General features: G+C 36.7%; 1 protein-coding gene across 1 annotated transcript in view; it reads left to right on the top strand.

Annotated features, from left to right (window-relative positions):
- Window positions 1-25,908, top strand: part of POLN (DNA polymerase nu) — a 106,300-nt gene that overhangs the window by 67,991 nt on the left and 12,401 nt on the right. The window contains exons 19-23 of the mRNA XM_075148570.1: window positions 1,320-1,402; window positions 5,462-5,593; window positions 9,379-9,489; window positions 13,503-13,581; window positions 25,164-25,231. Of these exons, the coding sequence (XP_075004671.1) occupies window positions 1,320-1,402; window positions 5,462-5,593; window positions 9,379-9,489; window positions 13,503-13,581; window positions 25,164-25,231 (473 nt within the window). The remainder of the gene's footprint in view (window positions 1-1,319; window positions 1,403-5,461; window positions 5,594-9,378; window positions 9,490-13,502; window positions 13,582-25,163; window positions 25,232-25,908) is intronic.

Below are 25,908 nucleotides of genomic sequence, written 5' to 3'. Positions count from 1 at the left end.
GGTTTGAAATCATATTCAATTTTATTTTTCCTCTTCAAAAAATCTGTACTGCCATAAGGACTTGCTTAAATCCGATTGCCCTCGAGGTCTGCCTGTTTATCATTCAGAGTGCCTAATTATACAGCACCGTGCATAGGTTTGGCTAAAATCAGTGTATGGGCCAAGCAAGCAAAAATTTGTGGCTCTGCTGATTTTCTAGGTGTTTGAATATCATAATAATGGTGAAAGACTCTTCTTGAAGAAGATACACAGAGATGTGCCGTTTTCTCAAAGCTTTCACGACAAAGCCAAAACTTTCATGACAAAGCATCTTTCATGGCAAAAAACTTTCATAACAAGGCATGCTTTTAAAAATGAACAAACTCATGAGGAGACTTATTCACAAATTGTGCGTATGTCATCAAGTATCTCTGATGGCAATTCATCTCTATGTTCCAAATACAATTTGTGTAGGTATTTGTTTTCAGAGTGTGAGTAGATGATTGAGATTTCCCCTAATGCACTTCCATTTAAACCAAATGATCAATATTTTTCAGTGTTGTCAATTGTAAATAATGTCAGCATTCTTTCTGAAGCTATGTTTGGATAAGGAAAAGTGTAGGTAGCATGTACTTTACGATTGCAGAATCCTAGCTTTTTATTTGCAAATTGCTAAATCCATTAGCCCTTTCATAGGACTGTTTACATCAGTTGGTGAGAGAGTGGCAACCGGGAAGGATGATACTTTGCTGGGAGTAAACTAGCTACACTCTGTAGTTAAGAAGCAGCCAGTGCTGCTGTTTTATGAAGCATCTCTATTGTGGAGCTCTGTAAGACATATAGAGAGATTCAGTGCATGCTTTTATCAGTCATTATTCTTGATAAAAGGTTGGATATGCCTGTTAGTGAAGCCCTGATATAACCTTTGTTTAAATAAGCTCTAGGTCAGACTTATGCTTTGAGTCTTTATTTACATCACGTCTTGAAGAAGTGCTGTTGCTGGAAAGATTTGATTTTTCTCATGGGTCAATATTGAATCCTCTTCAACCTAAAGAATTAATAATATAGTAGTAGGACTTTTCCTAGTCAAGAATTTGATTAAAAAGAAAAGTAAAGAAGATGATGATTAAAATAAAGAGTTTCATTTACTATGGACTATCACCACCAAAATTTGTAAAGAAGTTGTGCATTCCTGGCCGAAGACAAAAACCCTTAAGTGCTTCTGTTCATATCTTACAAGTCTGTAGTTATTAAATGGTTATTGATTTTAAATACGTTTTCTGTGGGGATAACAAATTAGTTTTAACTGAAAAATGTATGATTTTTGTTTGTTTGTTTAGGAAGGGGATTCCAAGTGAACAAGTGAAACATGCTGATAGAGAGCAAGCAAAGCGTATAGTTTACTCAGTGGTTTATGGAGCAGGTAGGCATTTTTAGAAAAAAAACCAGCTACAGTAGATTCATACTTTATACATAATTTATATAAGTAGACTGAATTTCTAAAGGTGAAGAAAAGTTTGTCAGAGTATTACATTTTTGTATTTATGAAGGATTATTAAATGATCTACCCAGTATCAAAATACAGCCACATTGACATATACGAAGATTACTCTGATTTTGTATATATTTGCTGCTGATGTAACTGAAGCATTTGTCTATATCTAAAATGAGTTTAATTTTGAGTGGACTTTGCATTCTGTCAGTATATAGACAGAGATGAGAATACTGCAGTGAAATTAAAAGAACTCAAATATTGTCTCAGAACACATTTATAGAATCACAGAATGGTTGAGGTTGGAAGGGATCTCTGGAGGTCATCAGATCCAGCCCCCCTGCTCAAGCAGGGACATCTAGAACCGGTTGCCCAGGACTGTGTCCAGACAGCTGTTGAATGTCTTCAGGGATGGAGACTCCACAAGCTCCCTGGGCAACCTGTGCCAGTGCTCAGTCATGCTCACAGTATAAAAATATTTCCTTACTTTAGATCTTAATGTTTGCTGCCATTTCTTCACAACTGCAGAAAACCTGCAAAAATCCACACTGCTACCCATTCTGCCTGAGTTCTGCCCAGGTCCTAGATACGTCAAGACATTCTGCGTACTTTCCAAAACTGCCTACCATTTCTGAAATGATGCCCAAGTCTCCTTATGCTTCATACATGCTTAGAAGTACCTTTTCTGGGAAGACAGGTGCATATGTATCATTAGCCTACAACCTCTTGTGAATTTGTTTTAGTGAACAGCTAACTAAACTTTATGTAGGTCTTCTTGAGAAATCCAAAAGTTCTACAGAAGATGAGTACTTGGAAAACTCATTTAGGAAATGAGAGCCCTAGGTTGCAGGCTCTATTTAACTTGGAAGAACTTAAAACTACTTCTCGGGTTCCTGGGTGAGAATGCTTTCTAAACCGTCTTTTGCAGTGAGTCATCAATAGTCCTTGAACCAAAGGCAGAGTTGGCCAGAGGCATTCAATTTATTGTTTAGGGCATTCAACTGGGAAGGGGAGAAAAACACTTCAATTTCAGCTCTCCAGAATATCTGTTATATATAGGGGTGTGTGTAGATTATATATGCACATATAAGAATATATATATACACACACGTACATTTTTACATTAAGCTATATTGCATTTTGAACATCTGTGTTTAAAATCTATATTAAAAAAGCCCAGCACTAGCTCCCTGCAATGTCAATTCAGACCTTCCCATGCTGAGACTGGAATCAAATCTCCCATTTCCAGCCTGAATGTTTTCACCACTAGATTATTTTACAAAATGCAAGCATTAGCACCCCTGCTTCTTGGTCCACACAAATGCTACACATTTCCTATCTGTTCCCTTCACTCTGGGTGGAACAGGGAAATACTTGACTTAATCAGACTGAGTCACCACTGGCTGAATGCCCTGTAGTTCTGTATATAGTCAGTGGAGAAAAGGAAATGCCTCAGTTACTGGGGCTAGAGCCTCCCTCAGTAGAGCCTATGTCTGTCTACTCATGCTATAGAGAACTTAGATGATTAGATTAAGCAGAGAATTGGTACTCCCTCTCTTGCTCTGTACCAGGCACTAAACATTTCAGTGCAGCACTGCTTGATTTAAGTATGTCCATTTACTTGTTTGTGCTTTGTCTCCCTTTCTCTCAAATGAGGGCAGTTGAAGCACCTGAAAGATAATAAGATGCTTCAGTTCATTAGCAGTGTGATCAGATCCTAATTAAGACATAACATGGAATGATATCATTAAACTATTTAGATGGAAACTGGGTTGACAAAAAATAATTGTTAGATACCTGAAATTGATGGACTGAATTCCACCCACAGTTTGTTTCCCTTCAAAAGATGGCTAACTTTTCATTAAGGATACATCTTTATACAATTGAAGAGTGTGAATAATACTTATTTATTTCACTTCTTTTGGGATTGAAAAATACAGAAGCATTCCCTGAGGAGCTTGCCTGCATTATGCTTACAGAAGTTAAGGAAAATCTTTCATGTAGTAAATAGTAATCTTTTTTTTTCTTTTTGTTTTCTTAGCTTTAGGTTACACTTGGTTCATATTTTCAAGGTCTTTTCTATAATCCTGGACAATAGAAAATAGTATAATAAAGAAGAGTCTCATTATGTCTAGGAGTTGGTACTTTAATACATACACCAAATATTGAGAGGGATGATAGTATTACTGTCTTTTGCTTGGTTTGGAGCAATTCAATTCACCTGCTTCTGACTCGGTCATCTTGTAAAACTTAAACATCTGAGGAATAAGGAATTAGTTCCATTCAATGGCAGTATGTTCAAGCCCTGAATTGACACAGGAGATGTCAAGGTGTTTAAATGAAAAGCAGAGAAACTAATAATATTTTCAGTTTTGAAAGATGATATTACAGAATGGAGAACACTAAAACTCACGGGCTGCTGCTAACAATTCCTCTGGCACAGATAACTCAAGGAGAGTGCTCAGGGAAGCTTTAGTCCACTCCTGAGCATTGCTTCGCATGGCATAGGCTCCTGCATTGTGGAACATGATCTAACACAGTTGCGTGGCTGTATATTCCCCTCTTTTTGCTTCCCAGGAACTGCATTTCCTTGGAACCTTTCAGACTTCCTTACTGATATTGTGTCCTAATTTTCCTACTATTTTATGCAATACTTTGTTCTGTATATCAGTAGTTCTTTAGATGGATAACATGGACAAACTTAGATGTCACAGTTCTCTAAGGAAGCAGTCTCCTAGCTATTAACGATATGTGCTTTAGGTGATAGATTTGTCATTTGCTGACCCAGGAAGAAAACCCAAATTAACTAGATGTTAAATAAGAGTACGGACCTATAATAGCTCAGCAAGAGTCATCCTGGATGTCTCGTGAATTTCTTCTTCTAGCACCTTGTCCAGACTGGTGTTTCTGCAGCTCAGTGCAGATCCTGGCATGACTGAGAACAAAATGCTACAGAATTGTTCTGAAATGCACATCAGACTGACAGTGATGGCATTTAGGTGGCTGAAATCTTCTCTCTTTCAAAAATGCTAGATAATTTTTCTTGACAGTATTACTGCCTTTGGTGCCTTGAGACGTCATCTCTCAGCTTATGTTATTTGCAGACACAATGCTGGTTTTGTGTTGCTGTGCAGCTGACATAAATATATCTGTCTTTCAAACATCATATGACTAATGTTGATGTATGTAACTGTAGCTCTTAGTTTATATTTTCACACTCTGGAAAACTGTCTTCAGCTTTTTTCCACCTTATCTTAGAAATGCTTTTAGATTCAACATAATATATATTGTGCATCTATATCCTATCCAAAAGCTATTATTTCTTTCTCTCTCTGTTGAAACACTTCTCACTTCTGTTTTTAGTTTTTCCAACCCTTTTATCTCACAACTTGGACCCAGATTTTTACAGACATTGAGGAGCCTAAGAGTGTTTGAAATCTGTGGGACTCAGACTCCTAACTGCCTTTCTAAAATCAGGCTACTTGGTCTGATTGCTTCAGCAGTTAAGGTTTTTTGTGACTTCTACATCAAATCTAAAAATTCAAGCTAAACTCAACTATCCACATCTCCATCCTTTTTTAGATCTTCATTCACATTTGTGTTTATTTAAAATTGATTTCAGGTTCTTTATCTGCTCCTCAAAGTTTGCAGGTTTCAACACTGAACTAGTAAAATAATACTTAAAGCAATAAAGTTATTCTGTGAACAAAAGATTTCAACCACGTTATAGGTATAAATTATAACTAGGAATTTCTTAATTACATACTTCTTATATACTTCTTACTAAGTATATTCTTAATCCAATAACTTCAGTAAAACATTCAAGTTCAAAGTTAAAACATTTGCTTTGTTGAAATATGACTGTAGTATATCAGAACCATCCTCTTTCATAGAGATAAGTAAAGTTTAACTAATTCCACTAATTGTGAATGTAAGAGTGCTATTGTATGTAGTGGATTTCTGTTCTGCTTTATTGCGTACTATCACCAGGTAAAGAACGTCTTGCTGACTGCCTGGGAATTACTCCTCTTGAAGCCAGTCAATTTATAGAGAGTTTTATGCAAAAATACAAGAAAGTACATGAATTTACGAAGAAAACCATTGAACAATGCCGAAATAAAGGTAATCCAAAGCCTGTAAGCATATTTTTGTTTACTGATCAGCACTGTGTGACAGTGGCGAAGACAAAGATTCAGCCTGACCAAAATTCAGATAGTTATAGGACAAGAAAAAAGATGGAATAACATTGCTTGGTGAATCAGGTTTTTTTTCTCTTTTAAGCCTAAAAAGAGCTGGCTAAACTTGTCTGCCTTTTCTCAGAAAGATGCTAACAGAATAAGACGTCTGTTCTCAGAGTGAACCGTACTTAATGTCAAGTTACACTGCATCATTTTGACATATAATGTACTCCAACACAAAAAAGCCCAAGGAATCTTTTACTTAATAAGTATGCTACATGGCTGCTGGACTGTGGATGTTCAGCCATTTAGTCAAAGAGCCAATTTACAGGGTTTTTTAACGTATTTTTTCTTTGCATCAGTCAGAATTTATGTTCTTGAAGTTCAGGTGGTATCTGTGATGACAGGTGTGTACAGAGTGCTGCTTGGAGCCAGCAGCTGCAAACTATTCTTGCATCAAATTTGTTGTTAGTTTGCATATTCATTTATATTTAGTGAATCCTAGGAGTGCAGTAATTTGAGGAGAGAAAATACAGCTGCTTGAAATATTTTGTTTTAAAAGCTTATTAGCAAAACTGTCAAAATGGATTTCTTTTGTTTCTTAGTACAGTATACTGTACCAAGACATTTTGTAGCAATAAATAGTAAATGTGCAATATAATATTACCCATCATTGTATGGGTGAGTGTCATGATAGAAACATATCACTTCTAGTCGTGAAAATTATAGTATCCCGACTTTGTAGGGCTTAAAAATTTACTGGAAGCATGAACTGTCATTGTGTCACACAATTGCATTCCTTCATTCATTAATATTACTAAAGAAAAGTGAAGTTACTGAAAATCTATTTTTAGCTATAATTGAGCCCAACATATCTAGCAAAATATTACACAATTACTATATATTTCTTTGATCTATTTAAAATAACATAGCATTATTTTTCTAAAGGTGAATGAATTTCAATATCCAGACTTCTATGATAATCAAGTTTGTAAGTTTAGTAGACAAGAGTCTCAAAACTAACATCCTTGATTGTCATCAAAACACACTTGTCTAATTACTACTTACTCCTCCTCTCACTCCCATCTATCAACCATTGTTTTAGCCGTTAACGGTAGAACAACAATCTGGTTTGGTGTTGTACAAGCTCAAAAAAATCTGCAGCAGGTCAACATTATTTAATATTTTTCATGTTAATCCACCTCAGATTCCAACTTTCCAACAAAAACATTCCAACCTAGTGAGCTCATTATAAGGTAACTTTTCTTTACTTATCTGCAGTTCAAAGGTGAACACCCACCTGACTAATATTATTTAGGTGTTATGAATGTCTGACACTCCGTGTAGACATGATAAGCATATAAATAATGTTAGTTTGTGATGAAGATATTTTTGTTAGTGTATTGTATATATGTTGTTATACTGTTATTGGTTTTCGATGACATTATCAACATATTAAAAAGAGTACAGTAAGACCTCATTCAAATAGGTATTTGCAAATTAATCTTTGACCACAGAAGCATACTCTGCCACTATTATATAAAAGATGGTATGTGTTTGGGGATGCTCATCAGCTATGAGTATTGCAAGGGTGATTCTGTTGTGGAGACATACCACGCAGGAATAAGGTTATTACAGTAAACTTATTTTTCCCTGAGAATCCAATCTTTCAAGAATTCCATCTTTAGATACTGTTCTTCATGGAAAATCTTAGTTAAGTTGGGAAGAATGATTTGCCAAAGAATATCCTAGCCTCCAGATAATTCAGCTCCTTGTTCCAAAACTGGTAGTTTTGGTATCAGCACTCCTGGAAATACACTAATTTGCAGAAAGCGCTATTAATTCGGCAGAACCATCTTCATCCTCTGCACATAAGTCTGGGTATGTGTTGTCCACAGTAAGGTCATAACTTTGTGGTCCTTACCACATGTGCTTGCATATCTTGTTTGCCAAAGAAGAGATGAAACTCTCTGGCAGTCTGAACTTCCATGGTATCGAACGACACCAAGTTGGGTGGGAGCGTTGATCTGCTGGAGGGTAGGAAGGCTCTGCAGAGGGACCTGGACAGGCTGGATCGATGGGCCGAGGCCAATTGTATGAGGTTCAACAAGGCCAAGTGCCGGGTCCTGCACTTCGGCCACAACAACCCCAGGCAACGCTACAGGCTTGGGGAAGAGTGGCTGGAAAGCTGCCCGGAGGAAAAGGACCTGGGGGTGCTGGTTGACAGCCGGCTGAACATGAGCCGGCAGTGTGCCCAGGTGGCCAAGAAGGCCAACAGCATCCTGGCCTGTATCAGAACTAGTGTGGCCAGCAGGAGCAGGGAGGTGATCGTGCGCCTGTACTCGGCACTGGTGAGGCCGCACCTCGAATCCTGTGTTCAGTTTTGGGCCCCTCACTACAAGAAGGACATGGAGGTGCTGGAGCGTGTCCAGAGAAGGGCAGCGACGCTGGTGAAGGGCCTGGAGCCCAAGTCTGATGAGGAGCGGCTGAGGGAACTGGGGTTGTTTAGTCTGGAGAAGAGGAGGCTGAGGGGAGACCTCATCGCGCTCTACAACTACCTGAAGGGAGGTTGTAGCGAGGTGGGTGTTGGTCTCTTCTGCCAAGTAACTATTGATTGGACGAGAGGAAATGGCCTGAAGTTGCGCCAAGGGAGGTTTAGATTGGACATTAGGAGAAATTTCTTTACTGAAAGAGTGGTTAGGCCTTGGAACAGGCTGCCCAGGGAAGTGGTGGAGTCACCATCCCTGGAGGTATTTAAAAGACGTGTAGATGAGGCCCTTAGGGACATGGTGTAGTGGGCATGGTGGTGTTGGGTTGACGGTTGGACACAATGATCTTAGAGGTCTTTTCCAACCTGTATGATTCTATGATTCTATGATTCTATGACAATTCATGGATAGTCAAGGTGATCAGAAGTATTACGAAAGATGTTGTAAAGATGTATTTTTAACATGGATGATTTTTCATTTTTTTAAAAAGAAGAAGTTTAATTTTGAAGATAAGCTGAGATAAGGTTTTGTGTTATTTTGACAAGAGGATCCTCACATCTCTTTTCCTCTCTCAACTCCTCTCACTTGCCCTCCAAAATAGTTGTTTTGGCCAAATACGTCATTAGGCCTAACATAAAGCTCTAACTGTGTTTTCATGTGTTTTTTTTAAACTAAAAAAACCCACCACACTATAGTTAAGGAAGTTTGGCTGTGAAAGGGACACGAAAATACCACATAAAGAAAATGGAAAAAAAGTTATAACTTTGGGGTTTTTCCCCAAAAGTATTTGATAACTTTGGGAAATATTCATTAATGATTTAATTACTCTACAAATTGATTTTTCGTTGCTATTCCCAAGTAAACTATTCATTGCATGAAAAGCTCTAATTATGACTGCTAATAGATAGCTAATTCTGCGAGGTATTTATAGTTTCATCTCCCACAGAGAGAGTTTGCTGATATATCAGTATACATTCCTAATGAAAACACAGCTTTAATGAACAGAAGTTTTCCTTGTATAACATGTACCAATTCTCTGAATGAAATAATTTTTAGACCAAAAATACAATAAGCATTTAAGTTTTAAATAAGAGAAGCTCTGACTATTTTCAGAGGGCAAAATATTAAATTGACTCAGGCAGCACGTAATTACAAAAAGTCTATATTATCTTCAAAAAGAATTTTTGAAATTTAATTTTAATCACTCTAAGAATACTAATTTCTATTTAAATCCTACAAGGTTACGTGGTTTCCATAATGGGACGTAAAAGACCACTGGCTAATATCAACGCACAGGATTACAAACTACGCACTCAAGCGGAGAGGCAGGCTGTCAATTTTGTTGTTCAAGGTAAAAAACTGCCTGCCTATCTTCCTACTTACCTACCTATCTTTTTATCTGTGCTTGGCTTTAGTGGACAACAACTCTGACAATCTCAAAAGAATGAATATTCGTCTATTAGAGTAGACTACTGAGGCATGAGTTTTACTATAAAAGAAGTTTAAATGATGTATTCTATCTACCTTGGAAATTGCCAGTAAACAGTATCATAACAATAATAATAACAGTGTCAATGTTCTAATATACTATAGTGCTCTGTGGTAGTTAAATATAGGTATAGATACAAACTATGTATAGAGAGAATATCTAGAATTCAGTGCTTCAGATGTATGGCTGTCTTAAAATATTTTCCTTTCTGGTTTACTTCAAAAGGGTTTCTGTGATTATGCTGCTTATAGATTCTAGCTTGTATTTTGCCAGATAGCTTTAGTTTAAGAAATATACAACATTACAAGAATCATGCATTGTTATTATTTGTTTTGAAACCCAACTCATTCTTTATAAGGAACATTCAAACTTAATTCTGTGGAGGGCAAGAAAAAAGGTGTTTTTTTCACAGAAAAACATTGCAAATTTGCCATCTAGGTTGGAAACGTAAAAATCAGCATAAAGTGCTCAAATGTTAGTTAACCTGATGCATTAACACACTCTGTTTAAATTGCTTGGGGCTCAGTCTTGAACAGAATTTAACCCCTAAAGAAAAAAATAAAAACTGAGCTGGCAGTCCAAGACCGAGATCCCTCCTACCAAGCTACCCCTTGGAAGAATTATTTTTTTAATTGGATGATGCTGACAGTGTTTTCATTAAGTTATATTGGAAGCGTATAGTTTACAGGCAAGTAAAAAGTGCTTTCTAGACATGGTGATGGTGTGCTTTTTATAAAGTGATTTGAATTTTCCTTTTGAAAGGATCTTGTGTTTTTTCTTTTTTTTTCCGCTCCAAATATTATTCATTTTAATGTTCCATTTTAAAAATGACTTAAGTATTTATGTCATGTTTGACACTCCTTATAATTAGTAACTGAATTTGAGTACTGTCTCTGCAAGGATATGTACAGATCTAGAATTCTAATATATACCCTGTTGCTTGAATAATAGTTGTGCTCAAGTGATGGCTGCCTTGCTGTAGTAGGCACTCAACTGTAGAATTTTAAAATATCCTTATAAAAACCGCAACAAAGCTTGCATGTTTGTAACCCTGGGCATGCCTGCACAACCTTCTCCAGAGACTTGTGTTCACTTTTCCTGGGTTTCCATCCAGCTGGCCAGCAGCCCTCTCCAGTTGAAGGCACAATGCTTGAGCTAATGCAGCGAGTCCTGCTGAGTGTACGGTGTAGCATTAATAAAGCTACACGGGCTTCTGAGCAGCGCTTGCTTATGTCCATCTGTCCAAAGAGCTTGGAGCTGGGGCTACGCTGTCACACGACTGTCTGCGAAACACTCACTTACATGTACCTACAATAATAAGATTATCATATTTCGCTGTTTGTTCAAATAATGCCGGAGGACAAATCTGATGAAAAATAGTGTAACTGTTATTCAGAACATGTAATATTAGAAGGTGTGATGAAGCAAGGATTAAAAACTCTAAATATTCAGTGTGCCCAAATTTTATACAAAAAATCCATTCTAGACTACGATTTTTTAATTTCAGGATTTCAGCTATGAGGTAATGTTTTAAGACTGTAAAAACGTTTCTAAATTATGCTGAAATATTTTATCACAGTTAGTGTATTAAACTGCATTTAATATATGTGTTTATAATTATATCTAATAGTCTAATTAATTTAAGCAGTTTGCATTTTGGTTATGGTAGCAGCAACTGACAGCAGAAGACGACTTCTGATGCATGACAATATTGAGAGAAACGTAGAGTTCCAGTTTTAACTTACTACAACTGGATTTCCCACAGTTCTTTCATAGTTCTTTTTCTCTTTTTGAATATTTCCCAGTTCAATAGTCTTTATCAAGGTACAGCATAATATTCTTCAGTTATAATTCAGCTCTGCCTAAACACATAGAGCAAACCATTTATTTTATTTTTTATTATTTATTTCTAATTGTGGCAAAATCTACCAGAAGGATATAATTATTTTCTTTTAAAATACTTAAAATAGCGTTTCTCTAAAAATCATGTATCAGAAAAAGAATTATTTTGAGAATTCTTTTGTATTTTATTACTTTACATTGTTTCATGAAGAATACATATAGAACAGATGTATTGTGATGGACTAAATGCTCAGTTACGTAATTTTATTCTCACAATCACTAAGAAGATATTTACCTGACCTTTGCTGAAACATCCTTTCTTACTACTTACACCAATGTGTCCCTTTTTGTGTTGTATTGAATCAGTTTGACACATCATTTGAACAGAAAACAAGACAGGTATTTGACATAGCCTCAATAATCAGCTGTGGATCTGCACTTGATATCGTTAATGAGTAAAACAGAGTCTCAGTATGGGATTCAGAGGCGGCAGTTTGTCATAGAAAACCATGAAGAAAGAAGAGGTGTTAAGTCTATCTCCTCCATCTCTTAGATATTCTCTCTTAGCCAAAAGGGTCAACTGCGTCCTGGGGTCATCGAGCACAGCATAGCTAGCTGGTCGAGGGAGGCGGTTGTCCCACTTGGCACTGCACTGGTGCAGCCCCACCTGGGGTACTGCGTGCAGTTTTGGGCGCCTCAGTATAAGAAGGGCAGCAAACTATTAGGCTGTGTCCAGGAGAGCCACCAAGACGGTGAAAGGTCTCGAGGGCAAGACTTAGGAGGAGCGGCTGAGGTCACTTGGTTTGTTCAGCTTGCGGAGAGAAAGCAGAGGGGTGGCCTCATCGCAGTCTGCACCTTCCTCAAGGGGGGCAGCAGAGGGGGAGGTGCTGATCTCCTCTCTCTGGTGGCCAGCGGTAGGACACGAGGAAATGGAGTGAAGCTGCGTCAGGGGAAGTTCAGACTGGACATCAGGAAAAAGTTCTTCACTGAGAGGGTGGTCGGTCACTGGAACAGGCTCCCCAGGGAAGGGGTCACGGCACCAAGCCTGGCAGAGTTCAAGGAGAGTCTGGATGACGCTTTTAGTCATATGGTTTAGTTTTAGGTAGTCCTGCGAGGAGCAGGGAGTTGGACTTGATGATCGCTATGGGTCCTTTCCAACTTGAGATATTCTGTGACTCTATGATTCTATCATCACCTCCCAGCAGAGTACCCTTGCCATTTGCCTGCCTGGCAGTTCTTTATCCCTGCTCTGGAAGTTGACCCATTTGGAAGAAAGAATTCAAAATTCATTGAGTTAGGGGGTGCGAAAAGGAAGATGTCTACGGTCTAGTACATTTAGGATATCTGATGGGACAAGGGGAACTATGGCTTCCAATCCTTACTTAAAGGATTGTTTCTGTATTTTATCTGATAAATCTGTGTGTAAAATGTATTAAACCCCTGTTGCATGGTTCAGAACAGACCCTTTCACCAAACTGCAGGCCTGGAGAATTATTCTGCCTCTTGATCACCAGAAATGCGTAATCTATTATGTAACATGACACTGTTTTATGCACCACTGCTCTTAACACTGTAATGTAATGAATATACATTACATACACATGGAAATGTGAAAAAGCGTAAAATTAAGTTTCCAAATGGAAATGTAGCACTGAAACAATGTTCTAACCTTTTGTTACATTAAATTTTAATTGATTTATAGGTAAATTTTAATTCCGATTTAGAGTTAGATAATTTCAGACATTTTTTATAAAAAGCAGTTGTTCAACTCATGGCCATGACTGACAAATTCACCTTTAATTAACACATTATTTCATATTATTATTTTCTGTTTTTAATTAACATGTAATTATTTAGTTTGTTATTTATTAATCTTACGATCTGTTACACATATGACATGAATTGAATCTGCTAGTTTTGCAAATTCTTATAATTCAGAATCTTCAGATGTTTTTCATTTCTATGCCATAGTTCAAGAAGAAGATTTTCCTTCTGCATGCTTTAAATTAAAAGCAGATCACTTTCTATCGTAGGATCTGCAGCTGATCTTTGTAAAATGGCTATGGTGGAGATTTTTACCTCTGTTGTCGTTTCTCCGACTTTAACAGCCAGGTTAGTAATGAATGACTGCAAAACTGTTTGATTTTAAAACAGAATTAGTTGAAATGAATGTGTTTCTGGCATTTTAAGCAGCTGTAGAAATATCATGTATGCCTCTGAATCTTTTAACAAGCAAGGACTTGTGGGATGGTTTTATATATTCAGTTATATCTTTGTGCTTAAACGGTTGGATCTGTAAATCCATCCCAAGGCAATGAAGTGCCCTGGGGCCATTTAAACTCAGTCAGATCTAGTTCAGTGGTAGTTCCGCATCTTTGAAATCAGGCCCACTGATCACATCCTTCCTGTATTTTGAGTGTATTGTACAATGGGAATTGAACATTCAATGGGCTGGGAAAAAAACAGGAATCAGGAAACCAGTGCTCAAGCAAAATAAATGAACATTTTTTATTCTTGTATAGATGGCTTTCCTTTGCTAAAGAAAAGCTAGGTTATCATGATTCTCTTCTGTTGTGACTGCTCGTAGTTGGGTAGGAGATCACAGAATGTCCTCAAGATTTTCACGCCACTAGCAGAAATAATGAAGTCTACTTTTCCTGTAATAAAGGATGGAGGGAACGGTGCAGAGTCAGTGAGCGTTATTATTTGCTGCAATAGAAAGATACTTTAAAGGCAAACATGCAGAAAAAAACCCCAAACAAATGGATTCTCATCTTTTGTAATGTAGCAAACAATCCAGTGGAGCATGAATTTTTGCAGTAGAAGTTCAGATAAAAGCAGAGATAGCAGGTAGTGTAGAACATCAGTGTTTCTATTGTCATTCAGAAAGGGAAATCATAAAAACGTAACTGTAGCAGTCATGTATTAAGGACTTCAGTGGGAGTTTAGGTCAGTACAAAGTAACAGGGCTTGACCTTCCAAACATACTTTGCAATTATGTGTAATATCTAACCCTATAAATACTCTGTGTTTGTGTGTGTGTCATTTACACACAGCAGTCTTGTCTTATTTGATCAATGTTACAAAATGTAATTTTTAATTATAAATATAAATTGCATGTGTTGAATTCAAAGGTAGAGTCACTCCTATGCCAAAAATAAAACTTGTTCTGAGTAACACTCTTAAGTGTTCTCGCAACTTTCTGAGCAAAATACCATTGAACTATTACCAAAAAAAAAAAGAAATAAGTGGCCTGCTAGTACAAATCTGAAATGGGAAATGGTTCTTTGGTGGTGGTACTGCATGCATTCAGACAATGATACATTTATGTATTAAATGTTGGATGATGTACTGTAACATATTGCATCGTACATATTGGGGCAGATTCTCTGTGTTGATTATAATTCTTTCTGCTGCCTGAGTTGTATGAAGAGACCAGAATCTGGCAGCTGTGGCCTGGTTGAAAATTTCTGTAGCAGGTGTAACTTTGAGTTAGATAAGTGATCCAGCAGCTGCCTTCTGGGACAAGCAGCCAACAGACTTTAATGGAGGAGGCAAGTGGAGGTGGTGAGAGGGCAAAGAATATACTCCCTTCTGCAGTTCCTACCTAGCACACAGATCTTTAGGTTCAAAGGCTAGCTGTTTGCTGTAATTCTGAGAAAGCCAAAGTTTTTTGCGACTAATGCCGTGTCTGATAAAGCTTGTGAATGTTTTCTTCTCTCAACAGAAAATTTTACTTGGGTTGTCCTTTCTCAAAACTATTTCTTTTAAAGAAGTAGTGTTACCAAATGTCTAAGGAGGTAACAGACATGGGGAAGTATTGAAGTTTCACATGCTGAATTTCCCTGTGTTGTGAAAGCACAGGGGGATGGCTACACCAGACATCAGAAAAGTATCACTGCCTATCCTTCTTATTCCCATCATAAATGTCACAGCTGGGAAAGACCAAGACTGCAAGGGCATCTAAAAGAGACAGACTGTTCTAAACTGGAATTTTGAACTCCTGCCAGCCATTAACAACTGGATGGCTTTGCTAAAGGAGAGCCTTTTAATAGTCACTAATGGCTCCTTGCTGTAATATTTAGTAGGTACTTACAAGCCAGGCTTGTCAGAAAAGCACAATCAATGCCTTTATAAATTCTGTGAACACTCATCTGGTTGGACGGTGCCGTTTGAAAGCATCACTGTGATCTTGCCAGAAGAGTACGGGACTGAAACTTGAAAATTAGTGTTTCCACTTGTCTGCCAGGTGACATTCAGTTAGTTATTTTTTCAGTGGTCTGTTTCTTGATTTTCTTATCAGCCAAGTCAGGATAATCATCCTAACATCCTTTGTAAAGTGCTTTGAAAAATATTGTTAAAAGGAAGTGTATATATAATTGGTGCTGTTGTTGTAAGGGTAGGAATGCACAGTAGCTCTTCCAAAATGAGAAATATAATCAATCTCCTATTATCATCACATCAGATCATATTAATTCCAAAGATAGCACACTACTATCTTTTCTTCTATCTTCACTCCCTTGTAAGTATTTTTTTTTTTCCCTATTAGAACTTCTAATTTTGGAAACAGGGTTTTCACTTTGAACAGCATATCAAAGAGAAATATCTTTTATATATGCTTTAGAAGTGATTATGAACTCCACATTTACACTGAGAGACAGTATCCTATAAGGCATAGCCAAGTAGTGGCTAACGCTCAACATTTTGTCTTCCTTACCTTGGAATTAAAAAAAAAAAGAAGTAAATTCTAGATAAGGTCTCACAGTTTTTAGTGTTAGTTTGCAGGTATGTTTGCAGTCTTCTCCACTGACAGCACTGCATTCATTTTTCATACACTGTAAGCTGTTCAGCTGTGAGCAAGCTCTGTCCCAACAGTATGAAGCTTCATTTTTGTAGGACTAGTACTCAGTAGATTTTCAGTTATTGTTTGCACATATGATATTGCATTTGGAAGTCAGGGAAAGGTAATCAAGTTACATTTTCATGATGCTTCATCAGAGGGGGCCTCTTAATGTAACAGTATGTTCCACCATGATTGATCAATGGCTGTTCTGTCAACAAGCAGTCTCATTTTTCTCTGTGTTTCTTCATCTTTAATTCAAATGCCAGCCTAGCAACTTACGCTATTGACAATAACAAGTCAATCAGTTACTTGGAAATAATATTACAGAAATGGGGAAAAGTAGCATTAAATGCAATACGTATGGTAAGGAACTGATATTAGTACGGGTTAGCTACTGGCATCAGTGTTAACATCTCTGCATTTTGTGTGGCACTGACGAGTAATCCAAATTATTTCTTCAGACTTTTTCCATATTACCTAGGTCTTTGTTAAGATGCTGTTCTGCCACTGATGGCCAAGTTGCTTACTGAAAATGTGCTGCTGACATAAATTATTCAAGTGCCAGCTTTTACCTGCACGATACAATTCACAGAACCTCCACACAATGTTTCCTGCAGGCAGACGATAGCAAAGAAACTTCTGAAGTGAGATCAAGGCATACAATAGCAGCTGAAAGAAAGACTTATGGAATTGATGAGAGTGGAAAGGTACTCGGTGAACTCAGATGGACAGTTGTAGTTATTTTCAGTGTTTAAAACATCATTGCAGTGGCAGACGCATGGAAACTTGGTAAGAAAGAAGAATGCTGGCAAGTTGTGGAAGGACTGCTACCTATAGCAATTCTTGTAAAAATTATCACTTTGTAAGCTGAAGATGCACTGATGTTACCCAAAGTCTAACTGGTGCTACATGGACTTCTCAGAAAGTCATTAAAGATGATAATATCCAACAACATGCAAATTAAATTTAACAAGTCTACAGAACTATTGAGTAATTTGGTGTGAATCCAGCAATTCTGCTTTCTCACCAATTTATTGTTCCTTCAGCACTGGACCTGTGCCACGAACACACAGCTTTACTTCTCAGCATGTCCAGAGCCTAGTTAAAGAGACAGGTTCAGCAACAGGCCAGATTAAATGAATGATCCAAAAAGGAGGAGCCACCAGCAAATAAAAGGAAAAGGCACGATCTTATTTTCTTGGTCCCAGCTGCTATTCAAAAGCAGTGGAAGTTGGAGGTTTTGTATGTCTTCCTCATGGAACAAACACTTTAATCAACCTAATGATTTTCTGAGTTGGTGAACTGTAAATGCAGCTCGCTTCTACACAGATAGCTAAATTAGTTAGAAACAGCCCTAATCGTCCCAGGAACAAGCATTGTGTTATGTGACCTGGATTTTTTTCAGATACAAATCATTTGATAAATCACAAATTATTTATTTGTTGGAAGTGGCTTCAGTTTTAGTTAAACACAAGAATCATAGAATGGTTTGGGTTGGAAGGGACCTTTAAAGGTCATCTAGTCCAACCCCCCTGCCACGGGCAGGGACATCTTCAACTAGATCAGGTTGCTCAGACCTAGAGGCATTTTTATAAGGTGTGTAGGGATTCAAGCATTAGTACTTTATTGACTGCTTATCGTTTCTCAGATTCATACAAAAGGATATACTAATAAAGCCAACTTCTTGATTACATCATGGCTTCAACCAAACACATTCAGTAAACTGCTTAGTGCTGCTGCAATGTGTGATGATTTTCTTTAGTTCTGGGCATAAATCTTACGTCCCTTTATCTGTTTCTTCAGGAATTAAAGAATTGTTTTTATTCATGTTTCTTCTGTAGCAGTTATCCAGGATTTTCAAGTAAATGCTTATTGCTCTGGTACTCTGCCCACAATTCCCAGTATATGGTTGCAGATCTGCTCTAAAGGATTAACTCAAGCAAGATTGTCAACTTTTATCCTTAGCCTAATACTGGAGAAATAGAACCACAGGGAAAGATAAAAGCTTTGGATTCTGCTTGAGAGAATAAGATTTTTGTTTCACAGACATATGCTTTTGTTTCAGTAGCAAAAGGAAACACCCTAGATCATACTGCTATGTCAGAAATGATCTTGAACTTTCCAAAGCTGCTGTCCCAGTCCAGTATGTAGTTCTTTGCTTCCCAAAGTGGCCAAATAATACTGTATTTCCAGGCATGCTGTGACAGCAAAATCATTACTTTCCTCAAGCATTCAAAGCAGTATTTTGCATGTATCCACAAGATGGTGAGCTGTTACCTGAACACTTCGTGCACAGTGAGCCGTAACAAGTCATAATGATCTATTCTTTATAGAAAGAGGTAAATATATTTAATATGCTTAAATATCACAGCCAAAAAGGACATTCATGATGTAGCAGGTTTTTCAGTGTTCTTTTATGTGGGTCATTCAACACAAATAAATACTTTTCGTTTATAAAAACCTTTTGTAGGTCACCTTTTAGATTGGTATGTTTTAAAACACTTTGGGTACATGTGAAAATTCTATTCTCTTTAATTAACCATCTGTTCAGCTTCCTGCTCTTCATGATGTAGCTGCTGAGAAAACAAAGTTCACAAGTTAGCTGAATTTTTGTAGTTAAAATGTAAAAATATCGTGTTGCTCTTTATTACGGAAACACTGAAAGAGATAGATTAAAGTTAATGCACGTAACATCTATGCAGGCATGATATATCTTAAGGTATAGCTTTTATACGAACGCATTAGAAATCCTTATAAATGCAGCTTCAAAAGAAACTTGAAAAATCTACAAAATTACAAAATTATCGTAACCTTGTTCCTTAGTTATATGACAACTTAATAGGCATTCTTTCCACTGGAATCTGTGTACTTTTGTGGGGAAACTGTGCAGCAATTAAATAACAGGTAGTATTTGTAGTATGAGGAAAAAAAAAAAAAACGTTTTAGTGTAGGGAACATAGAGATTTCTAAGAAGAATCGGATCCAACATCCATCTGGTCCATTATTGCTGAGTGTGGCCAGTAGCAGATGCTTCAGGAGGAAGGTGTAAGATTTGTAGTAGGATAGCCTGTCTCTCTGCAGATTTTCGTCTTGCTCTGATGGTGGGGACGAGTCTAAGTTCTGAAACAGAAGATTTAGAAGTCTTCCCCCAAAATCATTGTATGTCATCATTTCTAAATGTTCTTGAAATCCATACAAGTGTTTGTTACATGAGCAACCATTCTGGCTTTTTCTGGCAATGTGTTTCATTACATGCCTTTTAAACCAATATTTTGTTTTATTAAATATGAATGTATTAAGTATGAATTTCTCAAATTTTCAAGTCATTAAGTTCTTGTTTTTCAGTTACAGAACATAAAACATCTTTCCATTTGTTTTTTTTTTTTCATATTCCCCCATTTATCTGATTTCAAAATATCTTATTCTTTTTATCATTTTTTTCTAACCACTTAACAGCTTTTATGCTCTTTTGGGAATTTTTTAAACTTATCATTATATACAAAGCTTTTAACCATGTACTCTCGTATCTGCAATTTTGAAGTCTCCCATTAGGCATTTAGAGGTTTCAAATTCAAAATGAAAATATGTGTTGTTACTAGTTGGATGATTATTTTATTCATCAAAAAAGGGGATAACATAAGATGACAGACAAGGATATTAATATTTGGGATATAAAATCTGATACTGTTTTATCGAAAATGGTATTAATTTCAATGATTGGGGACATAGTGCTTTTTTAAATAAGAGGAAAACCATGTGTGAATAGAAAATGACTGATTTTTAAAAGTATTTCTAAATGTTTATTGTGCTACCAAGTGATCATTAATACCCTTTTTAAAGCAGTGTGCTTTTAGTAACTTTTTTTTATGTTTATATATATTTTTATTGTACCTATGTAAAAACTTAATTATTAACATTGTCTTATGTTCTTAAGTAATGCATTGTAGGATGTTTTTTGAGTTTAACCAGAATTTTTACTCAAACAAATAAGCTATGATGGATTTCAAATAACTCAACTTTTTTGCTCCTTCTCCAAAGAGAATGCTTTGGCTTTAGGAAATCTCATGTTCAGTTATGATTTAATTATCAGCATGTCTTCAAATTAGAAATAAAATGTGTAATTTTTCATGGAAATTTTACACTTGAGTACTCTAGCTCAGAATCAGACAACCTGATGGTGCCATACCATTTGTTTTCTGAAGATGTAGAGCTAACCAACAGGAAGCACCTTAAACTATTTTGGTCTGGGCTTTCAGCCTGGTTCTTAGTCAGAAGAAGGTGCCCTTAATTCCTTATAGAATTATAGAATCAATTAGGTTGGAAAAGACCCTTAAGATCATTGAGTCCAACTGTATTGTGCCTGACAATCAGACTCTCTTATTTAACGCTTTCCTAGTTACCCGATTTTAAACCTTATTTTAATTTATTTTCTGTTCAAACTCTTAAACCAGCCAGCTCAATGTAATATGTGAGCTCCTTTCAGATATTCTTTAAGCATCTTACACATATGGCTTAGCCTGTCTCATTCCCTTCCTTTCTGCTGCCTGTCCTTAGTTAGACCTCCCATGAGAGCGTCAGGGGCTGTGGTGAGGGAAGTGAAAGGAGACAGCAGCTGAGATTGAGGTGAGTTTTGAGGGGTCTGGAACAGGCATGTGGCGGGTCCAGATTGCCTGTTACCAAACAATGGAGTAAATTAACCAACAGTTAATTATGTAGGAATTCATTGGTGGTTTATATTTTGTATTATCTTCATGCAGACCAGTCTGGAAAACTAGACCATATTATGCTTTGGATGTCTTGTTAACAGCAGAAAAATTTCCCTGGTGATAGAAAAATGTATCACAAAAACGTACAGAGGGCTATTCTCTGTCTGACTTCAGGTATCCAGTGCAGGTAGCTGTTTTAGGAGGTGGTACCCCCACAAAGTGAATGCATAGAGTTGGGGTTTTCCAGATGTCAATTCAGAACATCTAAGTCAGAGCCTACCTTAGTCCCTTGACTATAGAAGGAGCATGAATTTAATTAGTTTGAGCATCTCTTGGCACATTGTAATGGCCTGAAACACTGCACATGGCTGTTAAAAAACAGCTTCCAAGAAAGACTACTATGACGATCTTGTCTTTTTTTTCCCTATCCTCCACTGGCCTCTTCTACGGGATATTTCTACAATAGAGTCTGCAGCATGTCATGCCACAGCGCTCTCGTTTGCAGTTTAGACAAAATGTTGTTTCCTTTAATGGTAAAGAAATACAGTTGCTCGCCAATAAGGTAATAGCTGTTTTGTTGAAGTCAGTTCAATAATGTGCTTATTTCTAGGCAACGCATTTGAAGTAGTCATGGAAAAACTTGCAATTCAGAACTTTAGGACAGAGAGGTCCAGATCTGGAATATATTGGCTTACAGTAACAAACAAAATCCTCATTTGTTCTTATATTAGACAAACTGGCCTGGTACTAGGAAGAAATATACTATAAGGAGGCAATATGGCCTCATAAATAGAATACTATGAAAAAAAAATTTCTTGATGTTAGTTTAATTTGTTTTGGCCTATATAAGTCAATAATATGATTATGATATAGTAATGATAACTGGATGGATCCATTGAAGGCCTGAGAAGTTTAGTCTCTGTGTTGTTTCATAGGAAACTGGAAGAATGGTGAATGTAGTGCTGAAGAGAATAAAAAAGATTTTCTTTTTAAAATTCTGTAGTGCAACATAATAGTTTAAGAAGGATATTGTATGCTGAGCACACTAAACTGATGTCAAAAGCCACGTTCAGACTGGCAATCACAGGAATACTTCTGCATTTGAAGGTGCAGGTTGTAGCAGTATCTCCGTTGCACACCACAGTCAGACTCAGATACAGGTTGTGTTTCTCAGTGGAATAAATCATGCGTGTACTCATCAAAAATGATGCCTAATCTGCAGGCAATCAAGAAAATAGTTAATAAAATATTAGCTTGTAAATCAAAGGCATTCTTATCATCTGTAGAACAACAAAAATACTAGTATCTGCCTGGTTTGCAGTTTCTAATCTAGTTTACCATACCTTTTAGCAAGAGATAATGAGAGGACCTTGGTATTTCAATATTCCCTCGAAGTGAAGATGATTCAATTAAGCTATTAAGCAAAAGTATAGGGTTTTTTTCAAACTTCTTTCACTCAAGGTGTGTGGGTGAGTGCATGCACTGGAATGATGAAAGCTATGCATTTTGAATGTATAAATTGCTTTGATTTCTTCTTTCATTTGTATTGATGTCAAATTGAATGCTTCCTTCTTTGGAACAGCATATTGCACGCAAGTATTATTTCTTTAACAACCCTGAAAAAATACACGTGGCTTTGTACTGTAGACCTGCAAGAGTAGAACCCATTAAGTTGATGTGAGATGGATAAGAGATCATAAAAAAAAAAATCTAACTTGTTTGATGAACATTAAGGAGGAAATAGTGTATGCTATTCCACTTCTCAGCATGAAGCTAGGAAATCATGTTTAGTGTTAAAACTTATGTAATATCTTTCATTCAAAAATAGAAGTGTATTAGAAATACTTATTTCTTAGATCTCGCATCTCTGAGGTAAATATTATCCCCATTTTCTAATTGAATGTGCATTGCTTAGCAGGAGAGTAGCAGAGCTAGACAGATAACCAGCAATGCTAACTTCTAGTTCTGTATTTTAGCGGACAGAATATTGTCCTGAACTTCAAATTAATCACCAGATGTTTAAGATGGGGTAGATGTAATTCTGCAACTGTGTGCAGTTCCTCAGTTAACTGGCAATATAACCGAGCTGATAGTGTGTGCTATTCAGGATGATAAGCATTGAGAAACAGGGTCCTTTAGCCCAGGTGGAGAACCAGTGCTGCTTTGAGTAGATGAACTGGAGCATGTAGAGTTGCGTCAAGTCTATTGTGCTGTCCAGACAGAAATTTTGAGTTCAGTTCACATTGCTTCCACAGGTTTTCTGACTCAGGAAAGGTAGCACTGATCTCTGGTCCAACCCTGCTCCTCCTGAACTCGATTTTACTTTTAGCATGGAGATGAGGTGGTCAGTTGATCCAATGCGGAGTGGTTTTGAAAATCCAATTCTTTTTCCTCCATTCCTAAATCCTGATAAATTTATGGTAAAATTTTTAATGTATATTCTAAGTTCTTCTAAGAAAGGACTTTTCCTTCCTTACCAAATATTCAGAATATATGGTGCTCTAATACTGACTGAAGGCATGACACACTACTCTGGTACAAATAATAACCAGTCTGTCACATTTTTATTGCACTGGTTTAAACAATGCAATTATTTTCACATTGATTCACAGTATATTAATATTTAATGTTCACAGTTCTTTCTGATTTATATCTTTTTACATGTCATTTCAATGCTTATGAGGAATCTCTTGCTTTAATTAATTTACTTGCATTGGAAATTATAACTTTTCGTGTAACTGTATTGTCTTGCTACAGATGATCCCAGTCTTTTCATCTATTTCTTTTTGTATCCTGTGTCCCAATTTCATATTAGAAATATGTTAATCTGTTTCACTCTGCTTTTGACTGTGTTGTAAGTGACTAATAATTTAAGATCTATTATTAGAGCTCACCACACTGTTAGTCAATGTCACATTGTAATTTAAGGCAGTGTGAAACTATCTTAGGATATTTTCCTGAAAGCTGTGAAAAGTTATAAGTAGTAACCATATTGATGTTTCAGCCATTTGTAAAGAATTATTTACTTGAATAATTGCTAGGTATTAAGAAAAGACTACAATGGGCATTTAATTTAAATGTTATATACAAATTGCAAAGCAATTTGGAAATAGGTGGTACAGTTTAATGGCTTAGACTCCCCGCTACAATAATTAAGGAATTAATAAAATAAACCTAGTAGGAATACAGTCTAATGAGATATGCAGTATTTTTCCTTCCTCAGTGAGAACTACACTCAGGGATTTTATGTGCTAGATTATATCTATTCTGTTGTGGACTTGATTCAATCAAATATATTTATTATTTCCATTGTGAAAGTATTTTTGCACCCAAACCAACAATTTAGGGTCCTATTCCTGTAAGCACTGAACAATTAAATCACAGTCCATATGCAAGAGACCTATCGATATAGAACTAATACAGACGAAGAGAAAAACAAAGCAGCAGTATAAATTCATTACAAAACAGCTCTACCTGAAGAGCTCAGGTACGTGTAGTTGCATGGTGTTACTGCTTTCAGCTGTACACTCTGTCCTTATGAAGGCAACTGTCCTGATAGCAGAGGCAACAGATCAGGTTGTCTATCTATGCCTCCATTTTCGTTCTTCAACCCACTTGTTTGTCAGCATGAGGACACCTACTTTGCACTTAAGTGAAAAGATTATTTCCTGGAAAGGACTCAAGTCACTGGCCAACTAGGAGTTAATATTGGTATGCCAGCGAGCCAAGTACTCTTACTATTGACCTAATTTGCATTAGTAAAACCGCCCATTTGCAACCACATTTAGTCCAGCTCAACTTGAAAAAACAAGCTATATTAACAAAACATAGCCTGTCTCTATAATTTCTTGCAATTTTCTGCAAATTACATTGGTTTTAAGTAATACCTTGTCACACCATCAAATCCCTGAATGACATTTATAAGCTAAGAAGCACAGTTTGGGTTTACAACCATGGCCTTTATGTGTCCGAATATGTGGAGTGGCAATCCTCTTAACTCCATTAAGGATTTTTTCATTTTCTTAGGATGTTTATTTTCACTTTAACATATCCATTGTGCATGTGACAATTGGTTGATGATATGAATGGAAAGCACTGTTAGAAATTTCTTGCATATATTATCTAAAGTCCCTGAAATTTTTCAGGTTAATTGCCCAGATTCATGACGAATTGTTGTTTGAAGTAGAAGATTCTCAAATCCAGGAGTTTTCAGGTAAATACAATCTCTCTTGCTTTTTCTCCCCCACCTCGTTTTTTCTCCCTATAACCTGTGATTTCTGAGAGGATAAAGAATTCATGTAACAAGAAGCAGCACACATTGGTTCTCATGATTAAGAAAATGTATACTAAGCAGATTTTTCTGAATGTTTTCCACCACTCTTCAGTGGAATGTTTTCCACTAGCTCTTATGTAGATAAAACGTGATATACTCCTCATCTGGAGTTCACCAACATTTGTATTTAGTTTTCTTATCAAGATTCCCTCATCCAATGTGTAAATCCTGTAAAGCTAAATAATAATACTTTCTCCAGGGCTTCAAAGGGTTTTAGAAGGAAATAAACCAGCTTAAAAAGAATGGTTTGGAAAGTAACTTCCTAAATACTTAAGACTGGGGTCTGTTACATAAAGAAGTATGAAATTCTTAATGTAAGAATATAATGTACTGTAATTTCTAAGTTAGTTTACTGCTTTTTTTATATTAAGAGAACTTTATGATGGAACTTTCAAGGTTAAGGGTTAGTAAAGGTTCCTGCCTACATTTTTATCCTCTCATCTGGCTTACTTCCAGACATTATTTCCTAAGCCAGAGTTTGTCTCAGCATCTGGTACAAATTTAGCTAGCAAACGAGGGCACATAGGAGGCTGTCGGGTCTCTTCTCCAGTAAGAAG

This window comes from Calonectris borealis, chromosome 4 (genome assembly GCF_964195595.1).
Source record: "Calonectris borealis chromosome 4, bCalBor7.hap1.2, whole genome shotgun sequence".
NCBI lineage: Eukaryota > Metazoa > Chordata > Aves > Procellariiformes > Procellariidae > Calonectris > Calonectris borealis.
Note: the sequence above shows the minus strand (reverse complement) of the source record. Positions and strands in the feature narration are given on the sequence as shown.